This window comes from Ictidomys tridecemlineatus, chromosome 4 (genome assembly GCF_052094955.1).
Source record: "Ictidomys tridecemlineatus isolate mIctTri1 chromosome 4, mIctTri1.hap1, whole genome shotgun sequence".
Classification (NCBI taxonomy): Eukaryota; Metazoa; Chordata; class Mammalia; order Rodentia; family Sciuridae; genus Ictidomys; species Ictidomys tridecemlineatus.
Genome location: NC_135480.1, coordinates 143,097,544 through 143,122,792, shown reverse-complemented (window position 1 = coordinate 143,122,792; position 25,249 = coordinate 143,097,544). Strand labels below are relative to the sequence as shown.

At 39.9% G+C, this 25,249-nt stretch overlaps 1 protein-coding gene and 1 long non-coding RNA gene across 2 annotated transcripts in view; one reads left to right on the top strand and one right to left on the bottom strand.

Moving 5' to 3' along the window:
- The window catches only part of Pgm5 (phosphoglucomutase 5), a 163,021-nt gene that overhangs the window by 115,936 nt on the left and 21,836 nt on the right, over nucleotides 1–25,249 (top strand). Inside the window, exon 10 of the mRNA XM_005324092.5 lies at nucleotides 14,333–14,467. Within this exon, the coding sequence (XP_005324149.2) occupies nucleotides 14,333–14,467 (135 nt within the window). The remainder of the gene's footprint in view (nucleotides 1–14,332; nucleotides 14,468–25,249) is intronic.
- Nucleotides 15,228–15,610, bottom strand: LOC144377267 (uncharacterized). Its single transcript, XR_013438085.1, has 2 exons — nucleotides 15,536–15,610; nucleotides 15,228–15,457 (listed from the first exon to the last, which is right to left on the bottom strand). It is a non-coding gene; the product is annotated as an uncharacterized LOC144377267 (long non-coding RNA).

Below are 25,249 nucleotides of genomic sequence, written 5' to 3'. Positions count from 1 at the left end.
CTACTCAATGCCAGGTTCTGGACTTTATCTGCTCATGAGAAGCTTGTGTGTTGAGCTGATTTGTTTTTATGTTTGGTCCAATATCACTCTACCTTTTATCTTCCTCGGTACAATCAGTATTTAGATACTTTTCCCCCAGGATGTTCTGTAACCATTCACATCAGGCTAATTTCACAACCCGACCTCAAGTTCTGACATCAGTTTATTCCACTCCCCTTTGTCTCCGCCACCATGGAGATTGGTTTCCATTTTTATTCTGGAATTTATTGAATTTTTTTCCTTTCCATACTCCTTCATCTGATTGGAAATATGACTGTAAATAGATAAGCGTTATCAGGACCTTTGTGTTGTTCACCGCTCCAGATTTCAGGACCCTAGTGACATCTTCATTGGCTGGTGGCCCTGAGTCACACTGGAGCTTCTCTGTAGTCTGGGTTTGGTTCAGTGAGGGTGTTGAGGGGTCAGTTAACACCAGCAGCATCTCTACAATCAGCCAGTCATAGAGGATTCTTTTCATCTGTTGATCCTGTTGGCTACACAGGGGTACACTGCATAGAGAGGCCGTGTGGCACTTTGGGGTTTCAGTAGCATCAGCATTCAATTCCAGGGATAGATAGTAAGTCTGGGTACACTATAGGTAATACTGTGCAAATGAGCACCCTTTTTGACTACAGATACCTAAAAGACACCTGAATTTACTAGGATCATTTCAAAGTAGTTATACATTACCTTGGCACATTAATTGACAAGAACTTACCAAATATATAATTTTAGTTTTTTCATAGTACAGTTTTTATATACATATATAAAAGCTTTATTGAGATATAATTTACCTACTATACAATTAACCCATTTAAGCGGTATACTTTCATGATTTCTCTATTTGTAAAATTGTGTGGGCATCAGCATTATCAATTTGAGAATTTCCACCAGCAGTATGTATATGAGGGTTTCTGTTTTCCCACACCTTTGCTAAGTCTTGTTATTTTGGTTTCTTAGCATACTGTTACTTCAAGACAACATACAAAATTATGGATTATTTTAAAATTCATATAGAAGGAAATTTAATCTCCATAAGGAAACACAGATAGATGCCTCTCAACTCAGAGAAAACAGGAGACCCACAAGGTCTGTGCTAGTTATGGGAGGCTGATTGCTCTGGACCTATTTATTCAGTATTCTTCTGTGTTGCATTCAGACATGTTGGCCTTGTCACTCTCTAGATTTGTGATTTGGAGCACACTTCTCTGAACTTCAACTTGAAGGTTGAAGGTAATAATTATCATGAAGGGTAATGGGGAAAGTTTGAGGAGAATGTTCTAGAAAGTCTCAGGTCCAGTGGCAGGCACCTAGTCAGTGCTCAGAAAATATTAATTCCTTCCCCTTATAGAATCCTTGATTTGATTAGTGTGAGGAAAGATTGAAAGGGTAAATTTCTCTCTTCTGCTCTCCTATTTTTCCTCTTCTCCCTTAGACACACAAGCAACATGTATATATATTTTTGAAAATTGTCTTCAATATGCCATATTGTTAGAAAATATTCCCCCAAATTCTTTTGTTTATTCTATCCTTAAAATATTTCACAGTTAAATTTGAGATACAAAGTAGTGGGAGATTCCCAATTGCCTCTTGTTTAGTTTCATTCTCCCTACTGGAGGAAAAAAAAAAAAAAGTACACAACAGATAGGATTTTCAGCAACAATTTTTAAAACAATGTTTTAATATTCCTATTTTGTCAAAAAATTATCTCAAAGCACAACATTCTGCTGCAGAGCATCCTGTGCCTTAGGGTGCTACCACAATGTTTATGAGCAACATCTAAGTGTGCAGGTTTAAAGTCAGGAAGTCTTGGCTATGTGTTTCAACTCTTCCATCCCCTTGTTCCTCTTGGGCAAGTCATTCAACCTCCCTGTGCCATCTTTTCCTTATCTGAGGAGATAGCAATAATAATTGGGGCCAGTTCATATAGCCATTTGGAGAATTAAATGAAATAATACATACACATTTTTGGCATATAACAGATATGAGTAAGTACTTAACTAAAATTAGTTTGTTAAAAGAGCATCCTTGGGAAAGAAAGATTTTGGCATTTAATGAACTACATATGATAAGAAGAGCAGGGGGAAATATACAACTCTGCAAGTTGTCATGTGAAGATATGAGAAGACCTCTTTAGTTTCTGACTCATCTGTGCATTGATTCAAACTCACATTTCCCTGTCTTCCCCAGAGAACTCCCCCTGCCTGCCACCACCAACACATACACACACTCAGATGCAGAAAGGGAAAGGTTTTTTAAGGCAGCTTAGTCTCTCTTTTGTCCTCAATTTGAGGTCAGAGTCAGGAAACAGCTCATGAAAAAAAAGGCTGTTTCATATACAACTCTAGAGATAAGGCAGAAATGCTTCTCCAACAAAAATGAAATTAAAATCCTGTCCAGGTGATAAGCCCCTGCTCAACCCCACTGCTGTGGAGACGTTTAGAGAAGGCTATCCTGTGAGACCCGGTGAGGGTCATTCAAGGAACAGGAAGGAAACCCTGAAGTATTCATCCCCCAATGTGTGTTCCTAGGGATCTTTCCAGCCATACTGGGGCTTGCTGGGTTTCATGGCATTCGCCATGGCTGCCTCCAAGTGTCCGATATGTTGGTGATGTTGGGGAGCCAGAGAGGAGTTGACCCATGTGTTCCACGGGTCCAAGAGAGACTGATTTAGAAATAGCAATTTAACAAGGCTTGATTCCATTATATTTCTTTGTTTCCATGAGGGTATATTCTCAGGTAAAATCTGAATGAGTGGTTGATCCTCAAAATGAGTGGGAAAAATAAGCCAATAGCTTCTATGAAAGTAGGATAACAGTTTGATCAAACTTAGGACAACTTTAAGAAGTTCCCAGGGTATGCCTTGTAACAAGATGAAAAAGATACAAAAGGTTAGGAAACTCCCATGTGGCCTAAAGGGCAACCTTTCTTCAAGGATGAATCAATTGTACAGATATTCTGAGTTTCCTTTGTGCCAGGCAGAGTCTCTCTTCCCTCCACCATCAGTATGCAAAAAACATTATCAATACCAAGATGGCGGCTTATCATTATGTCCTCCTGTTATGCTTTGTATATGAGGTGTTCCCCAGTGAGCTCATGTGATAGACAATGTAGGAATTTTCAGAGGTGAAATGACTAGATTATAGCTATAACCTAATCAGTGGATCTATTCATTTGATGGATTGATAATATTGGGTGGTAATTATAGGCAGGTGGGGTATACCTTTGGGGCTTATGTTTTATCCCTGGCACGTTGCTTGCTCTTACTGCTTCCTGGATGCCATAAACTGAGTAGTTTTCCTCATGCCCTTCTACCATGATGTTCTGCCTCACCTCCAGCCCAAAACAACAACAACAAAAATGAGCTGATCATGGACTAAACATTTGCAACTGTGAGCCCAAAATAAATTTTTTTTCTCCTCTAAATTTTTTTTTGTTTTTGCTCTTGTTAGGTATTTTGATCACAGCAACAAAAAGCTGACTAACACAGAAATTCATCCTAGGCCTGGGATTGTTGCTGCGACTAACCTGACCACATGATTTAGAAGCCTTTGGGACTGGTTTGTAGGAGGAATTTGGAAAAGTTTGGAGATGCAGGCTGGAAAAATCTTAAAATGTTGTAAGCAGAACTTAATGGGTGATTCTTCTAGGATCTCAGAAGACTAAAATGCCAGTAAAAATATACACAATAATGACTGTGCTCAGGAGATTTCAGATGGGTCTGAGGTATCTATTGGAAATGGAACTGGAGGCTACATGTGTTACATTCTGGCAAAGAACTTGTTTACATTTTGCCCATGTCTTAAGACTTTCTATGAGGCTGAATTTAAAAGTGATGGACAAATCAATCCAGAGGAAGAAATTTCAAGACAGTTATGGCACTCTCACTGTGGCATGGATGTGTTCTGGAAGATTTCAGCAAGGTTAACTGTGAAAATTAGGAGCAAAAAGCAAAGAGTAACGATTTTTAAAACTTTTAGTTGGGTCAGAAAAGAAGCACATGTAATATCAGGGCCAGGGCCGAGGAACTTGTGATTAATAAAGAGATTATCACCACTGAAAAGAAGCTAAGTTCTTTGTACAGAAACAAAGTTGCAAGTTATTTTAGGAATCAGCAAGACTACATCCATGACAGGCTCAAGGGTATAAAAATTAAAACTCCTTTGAGAAGAAACAATGGGGGTGCCCTGCTCACAAGGGGGACAGGCTAGAAAATTGTTTGCCCAGGATTTGTGTCACTATACTTGGCTGCCCTGGAACTCAGAGGCCACTATAGCTGCGGCCCCGGGGGGGGGGGGCTAACTTACTGCTTAAACTGGCTGCAGACCTTGGCATTGTCCATACAATGCTGGATGCTGATTCTGCAGGAATGCAGGGTACTGAAGTTAGGCGATCATAGAGACTTACACTGAGATTTCCAAAAGAGAACTGAGGGGCCAAAGTGTAGCGAGGTTAAAATACCCTCAGGTAGCCCCTGGAGAGGGCAATGGGTGAAACTGTGAGAAGGGAGCCAAAGCTAAAATGGAGACCCCAGGGATTAAGAGATGCCAGCAGAGAGGAATGTCTGCCAAGAAAAGCTGCTGGTGGCACACGAGCCAGCTGAAGAGAAAGGCCCTGTGGGCAGCAACCAGAAAGATCAAAGGGGGCATGGTTGTCTAATTCCTTTAGAGATCACATCTCACCAACATGTGCCCTAGCTGCTGGACATGGAGCTATAGGAATGGTTTGTCCAGCTGTGTTTAGGTCTTGTTTTCCTCCCATCCCTTCTTTCTATGCCCCTATTCCTTCCTTTTGGAATGGGCGTATTAACTCTGTTCGGATATAGACTTGATATATGTATCTTACTTTGATGTTTATAGGGGCTCGCAGCCAAGAGCTTCCCTTGAGTCTCAGAGGAGACTTTGGACTTGGACTTCTGGGTGATGCTGGGACTGTTAAGACTGCAGGACTTTTGGAGATGAACTAAATGCTTTTTGCATTGTGAGATAGACATGAGCTTTGGGGGGTCAGAGGTGGAATGTTATGGTTAGTATATGAGGTGTACCCAATAAGCTTATTTGACAGGCAATGCAGGGATATTCAGGGGTGAAATGGTTAAATCTCATGACAGCTCTAACTTAATTAGTAAATGAATCCATCTGATGAATTAATAATTTGAAAAGAATACTGTTCTGAGTGGTAACTGTAGGCAGGTTGGGCATGTCACTGGGGGCTTGACCTCAGAGTTTATATGTTGTCCCTGGCACTTCACTTGCTCTCATTCCCAGCCACCATGAGCTGAGCAGCCTGCTTTTGCCACACTCTTCTTCCATCATGTTCTACTTCACCTCAGGCACAGAGCAATGGAGTTGGCTAACCATGGACTGAACCTCTTAAACTGAGCTCAAAATAATCTTTTCCTCCTCTAAGTTGTTCTTGTCAAGTATTTTGGTCACAGCAACAAAAAGCTGACTAACACACCTTCTCACCTCCTACTTGGAGCCTAAGTCCTAGAATTTCTGCTCAACACCCACAATTATGAGACTTACCCAGCTCTTAAAGAAGGAACCCTCTAGTCTGTTGTCTGTTGTGAATGAAGGACAGGCTGACAGAAGTGGTGCCACAATGAGAGATGGCCTAATGTGACCGTAATGGCATCAATCCAGAACTATAACTTACATTTGAAAATTTGCTTTGAAATGAGAAACCTTGATACTTCATGAGCAAAACTGAAGTAATTGAGTCTCTTTCCATGACTAGTCCAACTCCTGTCTTTCTATTTAGCAAGCTCAAAAATGAAATCCCACTAGTGCTAAAGGCATTTGCAAAGTAACAGTTCAGCTGATATTAAAAAACCTGATGAAAATAAATGCATGCCAGTTAGCTGATGTGGAAAACCAAGTCCAATTTGATTATGTCAGGCTAACTCTGGGCATATTAATACCTCTTCAAGTTATGCAGCCCGCATGGAAACATTCTGATGTTCTCACCCTGGAAAAAAAAGAACCATTTGAAATGAGTTCAAACAAAAAGCACACTTTGAAGACTATGCTAAAGTCTGTTTGCTTTTGGAGTTGTTTTAATATGCAGTAAGGTGTCTGCAATTTTTAATTTCACTATTTGGAAATCATAAAGAAAGTAAGTTGGCAGTCTGAAAATCACATTTTAGTTTTAGTACATGGTGTTTTAACATGTACCTTGTTGCCACTAAACCCTGAACAGCAATACAGAGAAGCTCACTGAGATGTCATCATCCTATAATGGCCTCCAAGTGAGGTCAGCTGGGGAGTCTGGGTCTTCAAGGCTGAAGTCTTCTCTCTTCAGGCTTAACTAGTCAACCATCAACCCTCAACTTTATTTATTTAATTAAACTCTTTATTTTTTAATTTAATTTAATTTATTTATATTTTTGGTACTGGGGATTGAACTCGGGCCCTCAACCACTGAACAACATCCCCAGCCCTATTTTGTATTTTATTTAGAGTCAGAGTCTCACTGAGTTGCTTAGGGCCTCATGAGGTTGCTGAGGCTGACTTTGAATTCATGATCCTCCTGTCTCAGCCTCCCCAAGCTACTGGGATTACAAGCATGCACCAATGTATGATATGTCAAGATCATTGTACTGTCATTTGTAACTAATTAAAAATAGATAAATAAAATAAAGATCCATCAACAACTAAAAAAAAATAAATAAACTGGGTGCAGTGATGCACGCCTGTAAGCCCTCAACATCCTAATCAATGAACCAAGTGAGAGACGGCACAGTGATAATTTATCATTGTCTTTATCATGCTCCATTTGCTGGAGTGTGGTTTATGCATCTGGAAGCAGAACTTTGGAAGTCATTTCAGTCACACTGATTAGTCCACATTGAGTTTAGTTAAATCCAAAAGTTAGTACCCAGATAAAGCTCTTCTGTGTTCAAAACCAGAAATGTTTAGGACATGGGATGATAATCACCACATGCATATTGAATGCATGAATGTGGATTTAAAAAAATTCATTTTCTGTTGCAAATTGTGATGTAGAAAAAAATTATGTAATAAATATATATATTCCTTTTCTAACTTAGGATAACATGGTGAAGTTTGACTCATTTATGTCTTATAAATGACATAGTACTTACCAAAACTTATGTTTTGTTCCTGGCACTTCACTTGTTCTCATTCCCAGCCACCATGAGCTGAGCAGCCTGCCTTTGCTTACCAAACACTATGAGACAGTCTGCCCTCTTGCATTGAGGATCTATAGCATACAGAATAGATGAGATTCCTGCCCTCTGCATTCAGTTTAGCAAGGAAAACAAATTGATATTAAACTTGTAATTGCTATCAAGTTTATTGAACAGTATTGCTGAGAAAGAATTTACTTGGGTATGCATTTCATGGGGAACTAATCCAGACCAGGATTCTAGAAAGCTCTTTATGGAGAGGTGATAGTTAAATTGTGCCTGGAACAATAAGTAGGAGCTGGCCCAGGTGAAACCACCTTATCAGACTACCTACTTTTCCACTATTAAATGTGGTCAATGTGTTTGTTTAGCTTTCTAGATAAAGAGCCAGTATTTCCTATAGGCATTCTCAGAGCATGTTGCGATAGCTATGGTTATAATTCTCTACTCAATTGCTTACTCTGCAAACCTGTAGTTGTAAATAAAGACAATTAGGTTATGTATTGTCCTAATATGCCTCTTGATATGACATCTTGAAAACCATGGATTAAAAATATTTTTCTAATAGCCACTATTTCTGAGATTTTTCTATTTATCCTTTAAGGGTCAAACACATAATCAGTGCTTTATAATAACCCACTGACTGATTTGAAAATGGGGTGATGGAGATGCTGTTTCTGGTTAATTGGGAAGTCCTCATTCCCCTGTTTCTGATTAATTGGAGTTGTAATGAATTACCTTCTTTTGGCCTAAGCTGATTGTTCAGGGACTATCTTAGTAACTATCTAAGCCTTCTGCAATCAGTTACTTCCTACTAAAATGCTAACATGTCTGTGTAGTCAAGAGGGTAACCATCACTAGGAAATACAAATATAAAAGGAAAAAGCTGCAAACTATCACAGGAACAAGAGAGGAAGCTATGCTGTCATCCGGGTCAAGGGCTTCTGAATCCAATATATCCCAGAACTGGGGCAGGTGTTGTGTGAACAGGGATCAGCAGTCATTTTGGTGGGAAAAAAATGGGAAAATAGAATGTGTGTGACCTACTTCCATTGCTCCATATCTGACAGTGGAAGTCTTGATGAGGAATAAGTTTTAAGTCTTTATTTCCTCAGTAGCCCTCTCATCATATAAAGTTTTTTGTTTGTTCGTTTGTTTTTTGCTAGGTATAGGTTTTAAAAGAACATTTTAAAAGATCTTTGATTTCCTCAAATATGTCTTTCTAAATGTTAACCCCAAGTTAGCTGGACAGTTGTGACAAAAAAAAAAACATTTACAAAAATCTTCTCTAGCTTAGAGGAGGGCAGCTGGATATGAAGGTACAGTCAGTGCACTGCACAAAGGCACTTGGTCTAATACAGAAGAATTACTGAAGTCCAGTCTAGCTAAGAGGAAAGATGTTTTTTTGTAATTTGCTGACCCAGGGGAGACACCTTTTTGTAATTCATATGAAGGTACTGCATGGACTAGCTGCTCCCTTGCTCAGCTGCATTTGAACTCATGCTCACTGTTAATTCTATGACTTAAATAAAGAAAAATGGGCAATTCTATGTAATGTGTGTGTGTGTGTGTGTGTGTAGAGATATGTCTGTTCAATCCAAATCCCCTGCTTTATGGGCTGCATGCTTTCTTCTACAAAATATGGTTCAGATGTTACACAGCAATATTTTCACCTTGAAGCTTTCCAGATAAATCGTTTGGGATTTCCTGTGGGAGAAAATATCTGAATTAAGCTCACAGAATCTCTCTTTTCCAAGACTGTCCTGTCTCCAGGTTCACATGCCTGGTGTGGCCAACTGACTGTATAAGTGACATTGTACCAGATTTCAGAGCCATATGCTGTTCCCCCTGGAATTCATCCCACATCGGTATTTGACTAGGTCAGATGCTGCCAAGTAACTGTTGGTAATGTACAGTTCCTCCTTCCCGCCTGGCTGCAACATGTCCTGAGTCTCCAAACTAACATCTGGCAGCACTGCATGTATTTAGCAACTTGCGGATTTCTCTGCATTGATTTACACAAGGGCTTAAAAAACCAAACAACAAAAACCCTAACATTCATTTATCAAACGTTTATCAGATACTTACTCTACGTAAGGCTTTGAGCCAGCTTTGGGGACCGTACAAAACATATGAGATACTGTTCAAACAATTTCACACGAAGGGTCATGGATGAACTTCAGCAGTTTCATATGGACCAACATCAGATCACAAACCTGAAGTCAGAAAATAGGCTGAAGTCCTAGGTCCTGTGTTCACTAAACATGTTTCATTGAACATGTTTTTTTGAAACTCTTTTTCTTTTCAGTTGTGGCCTGGATGACACAAAGTTCCTTCTTTCAGGAACTTCAGGGTCTAAATTGGCTGATTATGGAGGTCAGGGTTCATTGCTTCAAGATCTTTATTGTCAAAAAAGTCAGTTCAGAAGAAAAAGGGGAAGAGATCTGTGAGGTCAGCAATGATTTCAGAGGGCATGACGACGTTCCTAAGTGAAATTAATCTTAATTCTACCTAATTTAAAGTAAGTATGCACCATTGCATCATAAACCATCAGTGTTAAGGCTTTAGTTAGCAGTATGTGCCAAATCTGGAAGCTTGGAAAACTTGGAGCACAGCACCATTTTCATTAAAAGTTTATAAAGGAAGAATCATAATATTTGTACAGTGATTGATAACTTTTTGAGGCAACGTTGCCAAAACATTTCCTAATCTGATGCTCACAGAAACTCAACAAGCTAAGTTATTTTTTCCTTTTTGATTTTTAGAAAACTAAGGCTGAAGAACTTACATGACTTACTCAAGACCACCAGCTAATAAGTGGCCACGTTGGAGTCCTAGCCTGGTTTATCTACTTGCTATTCCTGTACTATTTTCAAACTGCCCATGAATAGTAAATCAAAGAGTAGAAAACTCTGAGGGGATTCAAAAAAAAAAAAAAAAAAAAAAAGAATTGCAGTAGTTACTACTGGAAGCAGACTGGAGGGTAATTGTATGGCAGCAGCTGCATGTGACAGGGTTCCTTTAACACCATTCCTCACTGCAAGAAATCCAGGGTGGGAAAAGCCTACTGTTCACTGAGGCACACACCACAGGCACTCAGGAGGAAGGGAAATGCTGGGCCAGAACTGAAGGGCCCTTTTATACCCCTTCCCCATACAAATTAAACCCCAGCGCCTGGGGTGAGAGCAAGAGCTTGGCACCACCATTTTTTAAAAGATCCTCCTGGCTAATTCCAGTGTGCAGCAAAGTTTGCAATTTGTCCAAGATTATGCAACCAGTAATGGGAAGCTACCTGGATTCAACTTCATTGTGTTTTTCAAGCCCCAGCTTTGTTTCAGAATATTTTGAGAAATGAAGAATGGGAAGATACACTAGAGAAGCTCCCATAATGATATGTCACATCATTTCTATAATTTCATTTTCCACAACTATCCTTCAGGGGTGGGTACATTTGCTCCAATTCACCATGAGGAATGTGTTTTCATTTGGCCTGTGGGCCCTTGCTAAAAGTGGAGGGAGGCCTTCAGAGACTGCCTTGGTGGGGACCCTGGTGTGTTCACACCTGGTGTTGAACATGCAGTGATGTTTATTCAACAAGTGTTTTTGGAAGACCTCCTGTGTGCCAGGTATTGTGCTAGATTAGGCAGGTAAAGTGGAGGTAAGCAAGGTTCTGCCCTCCCAGAACATGTCAGTGAAGGAAAGACTCAAAGATGAAATTGAGCAGTTCCAACATTTTAGGGTTAAAGCTGCAAGGGGAACTCGTTTTATTCATCTACTGTAGGACTCGGTTCTTCAAGAGGATTTGTGGCAGCAAAAACATAATGAAGTTATTAGAATGTAAATAAGAAACAGAAATCAAGACCAGGGAATATATAAATTAGAGAGTCAAGAAAAGAAGAAGAAAAACTCACAGTTATGCAATTCATAAGGATCCACTTGGATTGAACCTCAAACTTAGCATTAAGTATCCTGGCAGCCATATTGAAAAGGGAAATATGGTTAATTACAAAGTACTTGTCATCAGAAAGAAAAAGAAGACCAGTTCCTCGGGAAAGGAAAGGCTTTTCTAACACTTGGCTCTTGAGGAAATGTCTTACATGAAGCTTCATACAGTCTCTAACAATCTTCCTATAGTTACTATGAAAGTGGACTTTATAAGACAGTGCCTTACAGCACTACACAATAAAAGTGAGAATACAAAACTAAAATGCAATTTAATAAATTCATTTCTGTCAGGCATAGTTGATCAGAAGTTGATTGGGACCAAATATGTCCAGATGAATTTATTATGGCTAGAAGGTGGAACATCTGGAAATGGAGGAAATGGATACCCTGATAAATTTGTCATGAACACAATTTCTGTCCTTTGAGATTTTGATAAGGCAGATAGTTATATTTTCTATTGTCTGGTGTAGGGTTGAAAGCTAAATATTCTATGTTGTAGATAATGTTATGATTTACACCAGGAGATAGCAAATGTTTAAGTAAAGGGATAGGTAGTACATTTAGGCCTTGTGGCCGAGATGCCCTCTGTCACAACTGTTCATCTCTGCTATTGTGGCACAAAAGCAACCACAGGCAATATATAACTGATTGGGCATAGTTGAGTTCCACTGAAACTTATTTGTAGAAACAGGTGGCAAGTCAAATTCTACATATAATTAGTACATTGCCAACCCCTGGTGTAACCTAAAAAATAAAGGCAAATTATATGATTAATACTTTGTTGAAATCAAGAGTTAGAAACTTGACAAGTCTTGGTTAGTGATGACTTTTGCCCCATAGCATAATGGATAGCAGGTGGTGATCCACACTGGAAAGAACATAGCTCTTGTTTGGGTTGCACTATCCATTAGGCTCATGTAAGGAACATGCAGATCTTAAAGCAATCCTGTTCAACTAATCACTCATTAAGGACATAGTCCTGGGATTTTTGAAACACAAGAATGGCCTGGATCTAAAAAACCTGACATTCCATGTGGAAAAGAAGAACTATGATATTCTTCACCTGAAATTATCTTCTAAACAACATGGATTCTCAATTTAGATATCATGGTTGGTTTCCTAGGAAAGACAGAAGATGTTGAACTATTTCTAATGGGCTAACGTCTGCTATTTACTCCTTTAATTTTTCAAGTGCAAAAATCTATTCTTGCCTACCAGATGTAGATTCAGAGGGTTTTCTATGAGTATAGCATGTAGCATAACCAAAGTTATTATGGATACCCTCAACAAAAAAAAAATAGCATGATTTCATTATTTAAAGTCTGTTTTGAGCAGATAACACATATGGATGGTTTGTTATAACTTGAATTATTAAATACCTCTCAGTAGCCATAAACTAATCTAAGAGGTTAATTGTATAATGAAAGTGACCTTAAAGGGTTTTTGTCTGGAAGATCACTGGAAGAAGAGGTCCCAAGTTATCTAGAATCTACAACAACAAAAGTGTTATTGTCTCAGCTTTAGAATTATTTAAACCAACTAATATGTACGCCATAGTCCTGAGCAGTGAGTTTCATATTGGTGAGTACCATACGGGGCGACATTGGGAATGTAAGATTAAAAGTAAATAACAGCTTCAAAAGTGTTTGTAAAAACATCACTGTGAACACAACTATGGAATCTTTGGGGCTTTATTGTCAGTTTGAATATAATATGATGTGATGCTTTCCAGATCATAGACAATTTGTTCATTGCTTCAATTGGAATTTTGTTGGCCATTTACTTCTTTAGCAGCAAAAGGTAGTTAAGAAAACTGTTTCTAATTACTTTAATAAACTAGCATATATAGTATCTTTATCTCCACATACTCAGGACTTAATCCAGGGCCTAGTCCATAAAAGCCACCCTTAAAGGTTTTCCCAATGAATGAATCCTGGACAGTATTACCCTGCTTGCAAAGTCAATAGAGTAATTGGTTGCCACTAAGGGAGATGGCTCCCTGTTGTTTTTGTTGAACTTCTCTAAAAGAAACTAAAGCTTTTTATTGGGGATGGCACAAAATATGCTTGTTAAACCTAGACAAGCAGAAAACCACTCAGATGGAACCGTAATCTGCTTCTGTCAGGTATCACCAGGTGGGGCTAGGGGTAAGGAGTTGGCACTAAGATTTATGTAGCAGTTATGATACAATTTTAATAATGCCTTACTTTTTTTAACAGGCAGAATTTGAGGCCAGAGGTTTCAAGGATAAGTTGTTTAGGGAGAAGGCTTGATGCAAAGATGCTCAAGACATTCACATTTTAAGAAGCAGCAAGTCACTGTCTTATTCTTCCTCTTTCACCTTCTGGCCTCTGTCAACATGCTTATTCACAATAATTTATCAGTTGTCTTAGGAGAACAAATTTCCCTCACCAGAAGTCAAAATGTGATCTTATGGTCAACATATTTAAATATCCCTACCACAAATAAGAGGAAATATAGACAGTAGGGACATTCTGAACCAAAAATGAACTAACATTGGGCAGCTCTAGCTAGGTTCCTACCCTATCCTGGTAGCCAGGACTTAGAGGTGAGAAGAAAGGAGAGAGCCATGAGGGTGAGGGCGTGTTCAGCCACCGTCCGCTCAGCTGAGGCTGCAGCCCTGAGCATTTCATTGTGGGGTTCAACTACTACCAGAAGAATGTGGAAATGAGGAAAAAAAACAGAACAAAGCAAAGAGACATGCTTAAAGCAACATCTAACAATATGTGGGGTGACCCTCACCTGAACATGGACAATTTTTCTAACTGAAATAGATACATTGCCTACCTGCATCAAGAAGGTTTGTAAAGGATGCACTTTGACTTAAAGAACATGTATTAAATATCATCCTATCTTGTTACCCCTACTTCTTCCTGATTTTCACATCACCAGACCAGGGAAACTTAAGCATCTGCTTGTAGTTTTGATCCTAACCCTCACCAACATTAACCACAGAGCAACAGAAATAGAATGAAGAGACAAGTGGACAACCTCAAGAAGCACTTAGGTTTACCATACTGTTCCTCTTGAGTAAGCCCGCAAAGCCAGTGAACAGTTGTCACGACCCTGATGTTTTTTAGATCATAGACTCATGCTGATTGCCACAGTGGGTTAGAGTTATTTATCATCTGCTTGATCATTTGTTCACTGATCCATTTTGGATGTCTTTGGTCTCAGGGCCTGAGGATCATTTTCTCGGACGCATCACGGCTCATCTTCAGGCTTAGTTCCTCCAGTGGCATGAGAGCCACCATCAGGCTGTACGCAGAGAGCTACGAGAGGGATCCCAGCGGTCATGACCAGGAACCACAGGTACAAAAGCAGAGCTAGTCTCTCCACACTAAGTGTCTCACCACTCCTAGGAAATTTCAAGATCTTCCATGGGCCTTTAATGGAAAGGCATGTTGAAAGCTTCAGTTGATGGCAAACCAAAAAAATTCTTTTTAGCATTTATTTACAAGTTTAGACCATTATTTCCCAACTTGGCTCTCTTGACTGTTCTGCAATTTGATTGGGGTGATACTAAGAAAAGGCACTTTGTATAGATAAGTTAAAAATTTTTCAAGTTAGAGTCAAACTAGTTGAATGTCTGATTATTCCTGTGTAAATTATGCATCCCCAAGTGTTTTGAAAACTGAGTTGGACCATAACCTGGAAGTACCAGTGTAGATGCAATTCTTAGCTTCCTCTCTGAGGCCATTTCAGTAATCACAAATAGCTCAACCATAAGTTTTCCCACTCCCCTAGTCATTAAGCACCAGACAATATTGACTAGTACCAAAAACAACCCACTGTGATATTGGGAACATCAGCAGCAGCTGCTGACTACTCCTGTCTCCTTGGTCTATGCTTCAGTTTGGGTTTTGCAGAGTCCTCAAAAAGATGACTCTTTGAGCTGATATCTGCATATACTTCTTTGTGGAAAAGCAGAGAAACAGAGAAATACTGTTTCTCATTGTGGAGTTGCTCAGAATTTCCAGCTATAATATGGTTTTGGATGGAATAAGACACTGGGAGGAGTTTCTTTCTTTGTCATTCCTTTAGTTAATTTATGTTTTCATGGTTATCTTTCTTTGGAGAATCTCAAGGAACTTGGCCATAATGGTGTTATATAGATCCTCGTACCAGACTTATAGCCAAAAGACTTATCTGGAATAAAACAATCCCAAATGAGGAAGGAGAGGCCAGAGAGCTGTTTCCAGGGTCACTGGGAGCATGAGTGGGCAGGACACATTGCCAGCTTCAGCCCTGGGTCCTTCCTCCCAGGATCACAGGCACTCCATGCCATGAAGGGGCCATGTTCTGCCAAAATAATTTTCTGGTAAGTACATTTTGCCCAAGATAGTACCAAATCATTGCAAGAGCTAGATGGAGGCTTACCCTCTCTTTCCGAATAAAGCACTCTTCTACATCCCATGTTGGGAAGGGAGCTTGCAGCAAGCCCTGGAAGTCCACAGCTACGTACAGGGTGAGGAATGATATTCCTGGCCTCCCCAGCTCTGACTCATTCTGACTCAGGGCTATTTCTTCTGAACATTCTTTTCCCTATTTGCACAGGGTAAATTGTTATGATACTTGCTTACTTCTGTGTACTTCTCCTCCCTAAGCCCAGGCCAAGAGACATGCATGAAAATAATTCTATACCCAGATGAGTATCTCTCTGAAGTGGTCCATAAAAGCAGAGTGGTAATTTTTGAAGCCCAAAACTCTAAAGGCCTGTCTTTAGAAGGTTGTGTGGATAAAGAAAACCTAAATAATGCTCATCTTATTCCCCATTACTGAAAATATTTCATCTTGTTGGCTTAAGGATGTTGCTCTTCTGATCTGATGTTACTTTGCTTTCTAATCATGAGTAAGAGTTTTTCCCAAGCCTAATTAATTGTGCCTCAGAATATTTAGCACATGATCTCCCTAAAAATGTTATATTAAAATAGAACTTCTTGTTAAAATATTGCACATCATTGACTCACCAACTTAAGTCCTATTGCATAGGTTAAGCTAACATAGAGTAAAAATTTTAAAGAAATCCAAACACCTAAAGAAAAGGAAGAAGCTTCTCTTATCAAGCCTCTCTGTGTTAATTATTGCTCAGCTCTACCTAGACACTTGCACTGGAGTGTTTGGGGGCTCCCTTTAAGTGTAACTTTATAGGACCACCTGCTTCTCCCTCCCAAGAGCTCTGGATGGAAAGGCCTTTGGTTAACTGTTAACAGAGATCAAAGATAAGACATGTTCTCAAGCTGCTGGTGTTGTTACTGATCCAGGCCCAACAGGGAGAGACTAGCTTGTATTGCTTTCTCAGCTGCAGAGAGAATCCCTCCAACCCTTTCAGCTTGTTCTTATTTGTAGCCCAGAAAGCAGAGGATAAACACCCACTCTGCTCTCACCCCTGTGCCTATGCATACGTGCAGACACCCTTTAAAGTAACTCTGTAATCTGCAGAGATTCCATTGATAAGCTTATTCCAACTCAACAGGTAGTTTTTAATGTTTGCACACCCTAACTCAATTGCCATCTACATTCAAGTCATTTTGCCAGAGTTCCTCTCAGCTGGTTTATCAGCATCTGGCTATTTTATTTTGAACATGAGTCATTTCTTTTCCAGACATCTTAAGCACATGTGAACAGAGCATGTTGTAGACATTTACACTCATTGCTTTGCAAAAGTATTCAGAACTAACCTAGTGATTCAACTAGGAAAAGTTGTGATATAATTAATATGTTCCTGGATCTCCTACATGTGGACTTTTCATTTGTGTCTTTTTGCATAAATAATTATACCATAAGTTGATGTCAGATAATTTCTTACCTATATCAAAATTTTTTTAAAAAATATGAAATGGTGGTAAGGGAAGGAGATAAGAAGATAAATGATGCTTTGCCCTCATTTTGGGTCCTAGGAAAATCAGGAAGGAAGTAACCAAAGGCCAATTGCTAAAAGATTTCATAGTTTTAAAAATATAAGATTAATTTTACTGGAAATAAGGAGACTTTCATTGAGCTCGCAAACCAGCTGGTAGTAATTTGGAAAAAAGGGATAAGCCAAAAGGCTTTAAATTTACAGGTAACCAGAAAGAGCAGGATGGGTACATCTTTCCCACCCAATTTCTTAGCAGAACTACTAGGTTAACTTTTTATTCACTTTCTTCCTTTGCACTTTGGAGCCCATGGGCAGAGTAGCTAATGAACAATAGAGGATCCAAAGAGAAAGGAAAGGAATTTTTTTTTTCAGGGATAGGATAATCACAGACTGATAATCAGCTTGAGGCTAATCAACCATTGGCTTTGATAGTTTCATGGTAGAATATATCTACACTCCATCAAACCCCAGTCCTTGGGAGAAGTCTAATTCTCCCCAACCTTCCTTGCAACTTAGAAATTTATACCTAGAAGACTTTAAGGACTAATATCTAAGTATCAGAAGTCACTCTATATTTGATTCCTCTGTCAAACCAAAGGGCATCTGCCATCTTGTTCTACCTGTTCTTATTATGACTTAACAATCCAGAAATGGAAAGCACAGAGCCATTTTATTTCATGAAGGTAGAATATATAATTTGCTATGGAAAACAGGATACCTTTTTTTTTTTTTTTTGAGGGAGGGCACTGTGAATACATTGAGACTGTCCCCAATAAACTAGGAGACTTGTTTGTTTGAGTTACATGCCTTCATCCTATTGTAGAACCACACATCTCTCTAGAGATGGGTTGCTGAAGAAGAGAGAACATGGAAAGAGTAAAAGAGATCAGTGGTTCTCAGCCCAGACGGCACATCAGAACCTTTTGAAGAGACTGATAGAAATATCCAGGCCTAGGTCCCCCACTCCTGGAAATTCCACTTTAATTATTCTGAAGTGGGACTTCTGATTCTAATTAAACCAGGGCTTCTCAAACCTTAATTACATACAAAATACCTGGGGATCTTGCTAAAGTGCTATTCTGACTTAAGTGTGAGGAGGCCATAGGCTCTGCATTTCACAAGCTGCCAGGTGACGGTATACAGGTTGGTCTCTGTCCGGTTGACTTGGATTTCCACTGCCTATTGGACTCCACTTGTGTGTCCCATGGACAGCACCACCTGACACATACAAAACTGAACAGTGGAAATAAGGAGACCTTCAATAAGCTCTCAAAGCAACTGGTAGTAATTTGGAAAAAAGGGATAAGCCAAAAGGTTTTAAATTCACAGGTAACCAGAAACAGCAGGATTGGGTACAACCAACCTGTGGAGACACTAGAAATTGGCGTCCCTCATTCTACAGTTCTGAATACAAAGTCCTGCTGCTAGGACTTGGCAGCTCATCTAACTGTTATTCAAAGTGTGGCTCTTGGACCAGCAGTACACCAGGTGATGAGTATACCAATAACAGCTGGCATATGGTAAATGTACAGTAGAATTTTGCCAAATGAATGAAAGGTTGAGTATTATTAAATACTTTGGAATGCCCTTGACTGATTATGTTACATGGGAAACTGGAATACTCTGTATTCAGTGTGAACCTTGGTATTGCCATCAGGCTTCCATACTGTAATGAGGGGACTGAATAAAATAAATTGCCTATAATCTACAAGGCTCCATTCTGGATAGTTCACATGTACTTATTTTCTTATCATTCCAATAGCCCCCAGAGCAGGCAAAGAAGTTGAGTGAGGGATTCAGACCCACTGGAGGGTCAAAATAGGTCTTTCTTATAATAAAATCTTTGATGACCATAGTTACATTTAAGGTCCAGAGGAGAAAGAATTTCTTCCTACCTGAGTCTAAGTCCAAGCCTACATTTGGAGCCTTAGTTCAGTATTATTGTTAAAAGGCTTTCTTCTCACCTAACCAGTTCTTTGAGTCTCTGACATCAACTGGGTGTTCAAGAACTCAGTTCAATTATAACACTATCCAGAGCTAACTCAGACCCCACTGGTTAAGGGCTCAGTTCTACAAGACTGCCCCAGTACTGATGTCAGCTGCAAGTGAGGTGCCTAGGGTACCCATAATTCTGCCTGGCCAACCTCAAATTCCAGCATTCCCATGACCTTCCTTCAGGTTTAATAATTCACTGGAACAACTTACCAGAAATTAGGAGATTACTTACTATTACTGGTTTATTTTAAAGAATAGAACTCAGAATCAGCCAATGGAAGAGGGCAAGCCTCCAATGGGGGAGTGTGGAGACTCAATGAGCTCTCTTGATCTGTCCAGACCCTGTTGTTTAGGGGTCTTTATTGGAGTTTTATTACCTATGTATGAAATAATTGGCCCTTGGTTGTTGACCTCAGCCTCCAGCCCTTCTTCCCTCCCTGAAGGCCAGGAGATGGGATTGAAAGTTCCAACTCTCTGACCACCTGGGTGGATCCTTGGGCAGTCATCAATCTGAAGCCATGGAGGGACCCACTGAGAGTCACATTGTTCACATAGATCAGGTATGTTTGGAATATGAATAACGAAAAAACATGCACACTCAGGAAGTTTCAAGAGTTTCGCATTTGTGTCAAGAACTGGGGACAAAAACCAAATATATATTTTTGTTATTTCAAACCTATAAAAAGTAGTAGGGCTGGGGATGTGGCTCAAGCGGTAGCGTGCTCGCCTGGTATGCGTGTGGCCTGGGTTCGATCCTCAGCACCACATACAAACAAAGATGTTGTGTCCGCCGAGAACTAAAAAATAAATATTAAAAATTCTCTCTCTCTCACTCTTTAAAAAAAAAAGTAGTAAATGACTGTTTTCTCTCCCTTGAATCAGCAATGAATCGGTTTTGAAACTATTAAAAGAATAATGTTCAAAATGCCTATAGGTTATGTTTTATAGTTAAGGAATCTGGAATGATTGATCAAAAATTTGGAGAATAGAATTAAAGTGGAAATAATGTATATGATGTGGAAGAGTTGGAAACATAATGGAGTTCAGAAGTGACACATATAAAGATATTCACTTAGCGATTCCATTTTCACATGACAAGATGAAAGCATATATTTACATGTATGTGGATATATATCTACGTGTGAGAGAGAGTGAGCATCATTTTGGAGTCATAGTAGCTAAATACATATCGAAAACATTACTATGTTATTTAAAAAGGAAACCTACACAGTAATATCTCAATAGCTATATATGCAAGGAAAACCATGAGGAAATACTTCATTTTTCTCCCTAGAATTTAATCTGTATTGCTGCAATCTGGACCTATGCAGTAAGGGTGGAATGATGCAGACAGAGTTTAGAAAAGAAACACGTGGTGAGAGGATCGGACTATAAATGCTATGGCCAAGTTAGGGAGCTGGCTCATTTTTGCTTGGAAGAGAGGCATGACCTGGAGGTCTTCAGGAATTTAAAAAGTAATACGAGGTGGAGAAAGATGACCAGCTGTTCTCCATAGCTAATGAATATGTAATTTGAGGAAATAAACTCAAGCTGACCTGGAAGGGATTCAGATTGTCTGTTAGGACAGTTTCTCCTTAGTGAAGGCTCCTGTCCAGTTAGGATAGCTGGCTAATACTCTTCTAGAAGGCTCTATGCCCCCATAGATTCAAACAATTTTAAAAATTTAGGCAAGGGTGAAAGGATTTTAAGGCTAAAGTGCTTAAAATACTTTAGTATTTTAAATAAAGTATTTAAAATACTTTAGCCTTAATATGTGTGTTCTGTGATTATCTTTTTTTTTTTTTTTTTTTTTCCTGTTTAAGAAGAAACAAGTTCTAGTCAAGTGGGCTAGATTTCCCTCTAGTGGTGCAGAAAGGAACTCAGTGCAGCTGTGTTTTCACAAATCAGAGCAGAATTAAATTTGGGAAAGCAACAAACATGTACAGGTTTTCCATATGTCTATTCATTTAAGTAAATTACCTCCTGGAAAAACCCCCATGGGGTCAACAATCCTCCTGTTTCTTGCTTAGATATTGAAACCTGGACTCCCAATCTGCATTGCGTGCATTGCTTTCCACTGAGCCAAGGACACTCCCTGGGATGGTGGATCCTTTGTTGACATGTGGAAAACTCCCTTGGGCTGGGAATTTGGCAGCTGTTTCCCAGAGATCAGTGTCTATTAAAGACCAGGGCTGTTTAGAGTTTTGATGACAAGGGGCCTTTTCCTTAGCTGGTGGTTGGAGCAAAACTCCCTTCGAGGTACATGACGGTCCTGTCCCCCAACACTAGACACCACTAGGATTTGGGAGAAAGTAGGTGTCTGCACTGTAAACTGCTTGTGTCCATCCCGCAGACAGAGCCCAACTCAAATCTGCCTTTAGTACCCTATCTACAAAGGGGACCCTTATTCCAAATTTTGTAAGAATATCTTGGCATTGCCAACTTTTCCCACAACCTAGGGGCCTTAAGAACAGAACAGTGAGGAGCTAGAAGTTGTACCTTGATCTGTTTTGGGGGGGTGGTGGTCAGTTTATTTAAGGTTTAAAAACTCTAAACCTTGAAAAAAAATTATTTCCCCTATCTACCTCCTTGATGTAATTCAAAATAAAAACAAAATTAGTTTTAAAAACAAATGTAATGAAATGTAATATTTTGATTTTTTTCTTATGGCTCTATTCTGCTTATCTACAATTAAACAAAAATTTAGCTGTAGTTGGACACAATACTTTTATTTATTTTTTTTTATGTGCTGCTGAGGATCGAACCCAGCGTTTCACACATGCCAGGCGAGCACTTTACTGCTGAGCCACAACCCCAGCCTCACTTTTCTAAAATATTAAGTGTCACTTTCTTACCAAAATATTTTATTGTGGAGCCTCTGCTTGGCTACGTCTAAAACACATGCATAACCAGCTATTGGTTATCTCGGCGCTAATAATGTCCGCAAATCACCGAGTCTGGCTGGATCTTGTTTACTCAGCCTGAAAAGGGAGCATGAATGATTTTGCATTGGTCACACAAGTACAGAGGGCCACTGCTCACAACTCCTCTCGACAGATGAATGGGCTTGACAAGCTGTACCCAGCACAGTCTGCTTTTCCAGCATTCTCTTTGTTCCATCCCAGATGCACAACCAAGTTTCCGTGCCTTTCAGCAGAAAGCTGCGCTGGGTCTCTTGACTGGTCATGATTCAGGCTTTCTTTGAAGCAGTGCCCTTCTTTGGTGGGTAGTAAATCATTTGCTTTTCTCATAAACAAGACTGTATCTTAGCAAATGCATACTGATCGTGAACTCGAACACTGTGACCGTCAGAAAAAAGCCCTGGACTAGTATTGCAATCAGTTGCATCTGGAGGGACATTCCCTGGGTTGTGTATCATGGTCATGCTGCACTTGCAGGGGGAACGCAGGACCTGGGCTGTGATGGGGAGGAGTTTGGCTGTGTTCGCTCTCCTGTCTACTCTGGGATGATTGGAAGTGAGACATCCTAGTCTCATGCTCAGAGCTCCCATTCAAGATGCAGGTGAGGGATTGTTTTGTCCTTAGTTTTTGCAACCCAGGAATGCTGGGAGGTATGACAGACTCCAGGAAGGCAGCATTTCAATAGCAGGGTGCTTAAGCTTTGGGCAGGAAGGGAAATTATGAAAGCTTATGAAATTCTGCATTTATGTTCCTTTTTAGGGTCTCATTTCTGAGTGGTTTTTGTGGTTAGAAATCGCCATGTGTGTACTCCACACTTTATGATGTAGGCGTGGAGTGAGACGAGACTGCAAGAACGGCTTAAAATGTAGGTTTCATTATTATTCAGCTATGGTAAGGCCAGGGGTGACTATCATTGAAAAAATAGTTACTCATATTTCTCAAGAGGAGGGGGCATGACATACTCCACCAGGCCACTTGGGGGAAGCCCCAGGGTTAGCCAGGAGGCAGAGAAGACAAGGGCAAGGCTGGGGCTGGGGCTCAGTGGCAGAGCACTTGCCTAGTATGTGTGAGGCACTGGGTTCAATTCTCAGCGCCGCGTATAAATAAATAAAAAATAAAGGCCCATCAACAAATTAAAAAAAATATTAAAAAAAGGAAAGAAAAGGCAAGGGAAAATTTTAGGTAAAAGTCTTTATTATGGTTTTTGAGGAGAAAACTAGGCAAAGGCAGGGAAAGCAGATTTAGGATTGGCTAGAATTCCAGCAGGTTCTGGGCACAGGGGATGTCTCTTATTGCTAGGTAACTGGTCTTGGGAAGATTAGGGAGGAAAATATTGACCCAAGTGTGAGAGCCCAGTGAGAGCTTGATAAAGTGGTTAGTTTTCATAAAAAAGACACTCTCCCTCTCCTGGTGAGTTGTAGGTTACCTCTAAGAACAACTAACCCTGCAAGTGTGGTTCCTTCCAGGGTCAGCAAGACCCCGACATGTGAAAGCCTCAGGATAGACAGATATGCTTATAGAGAGAGGAAGAGATAAAACCACTGTCAGTTTTTCCAGTGGCTAACATTTATAAGGATAAACAGGTAAGATTTTGGTTGTTCACATACCATCAATGCCGGATTGATAGCCTCTAGTTCAAAGGTTGAGCTTTAGAATCAGATGTTTGGTTTTATGCCTGAGTTCTACCATTGTTCCAATTCTGTGGTCATGGGCAACTTAATTATCTAAACTTCAGTGTCTCAGTCAAATGGGGCTAAAAATACTTTCATAGAATTTTTGTAATTCACATTCATAATTTTTGTAATTTCACATTCATATGAAGAATCTTGCCCAATCCCTGGCCCATGAATAAATACTTAATATATGTTGATTGTCATTAATATTATTGCTCTTGCCCTTTTTTGTTGTTGTTGTAACAATATAGACCAGTTTCTGCTCACTTGAGGATAGAAGATTCTCAGACTAATTAGCAACTAGTTTTCTAATGGAATTAACCTATCTTGTCTGTTCCTCTCTCATTAACATCTTAGCTCACTGAATCTATGGGAGGATTCCCAGCAGAACTAACAGCTTCTAAATGCCTGAGCCTTTTAAAAAGGCTGCCAGGTCTTTTGTGCTATGGCATGTAGATATACCACACTGTTGAAGATTCAAAAATGAGCTAGAGATTCTCCAACTGTCTCTCCCTTCTTTTTTTCTCTCACTCCCCCATCCTTTAGGACTCATTTTCATGGAGTTTATGGAATCACTCTCTTCCTGGTGTGGAGGAGATGCACTGAGTTGGACTTGTTTCATGATCTTATTTTATCCAAGATAATGTGCTATTCCAGGCTGTTCCAGGCACATATGCCAGAGGGTATTTGTTTAAACACTACAGTAGGTGTGAGATAAAGAACAGGTTCATTGAAAAAAGGGATTTCTGGAGTCTCGGTTGCTAGCCACGAAGTACATGCTTACTGGTTTCAAAGTGTTGAACAGAAAAATCGGTCCCTTGGAGCAGGGGTCCGTAAGTTTTTTCTGTAAACATCCAGGTAATAAATAGGTTAGGCTTTGCTGGTTGTATTAGTTTGCTAGGGCTGATGTAACAAAGCACTATAGACCAGGTGGGTTAAACCTCTCTCCAGAAATGGAAAGAGGTCTGAGAACAAGATGTTGAAAGGGCTGTTTCCCTCTGAGGGCCTTGAGGAAAGGCCCTCCTCCAGGCCTCCCTGATCTGTGATTGGCTGTCTTCTCCTGTCTCTGTCTGCTGTCTTCCCTCTAAGTGTGTTTCTGGGTCCCAATTTCCCCTTTGTGGTGGACATCCATTGTATTAGCCAGTATTCTGTTGCTGGAAGAAAAAAAAATGCCTGAGATAATCAGATAATAAAGAGGACAGACTTATTTGGCTCACATTTACAGAGGTAAATGGTCGGTTTGCCCTTTTGTTTGGGGGACCTATGGTGAGACAGTCATGGCAGAGATGCATAACAAAACAAAGCGGCTCACCTCATGGCAGGCAGGAAGCAAAAAGAGAGAGGGGCTGGGGTACGGGTATCTCCTTGTAGGGCATGACCCTTATGACCTAACTTCCTTCCCCTAGGCTCCACCTCCTGAGGATACATGGGCCTATAGGGGTGGGGGTGGAGGGGCTTTCAGATCCAAACCATAACACAAATCATTGGAGTAGTATGATCTTGTTTTAACTTGACTAACTTTGTAAAGACCCTCTCTCCAAATAAGGTCACATCCTGAGATATTGGCAATTGGGACTTCAACATAGAAATTTGGGGAACAGGATGCACAATTTATAACATTATGCATACAGTCTGGGTTATAACT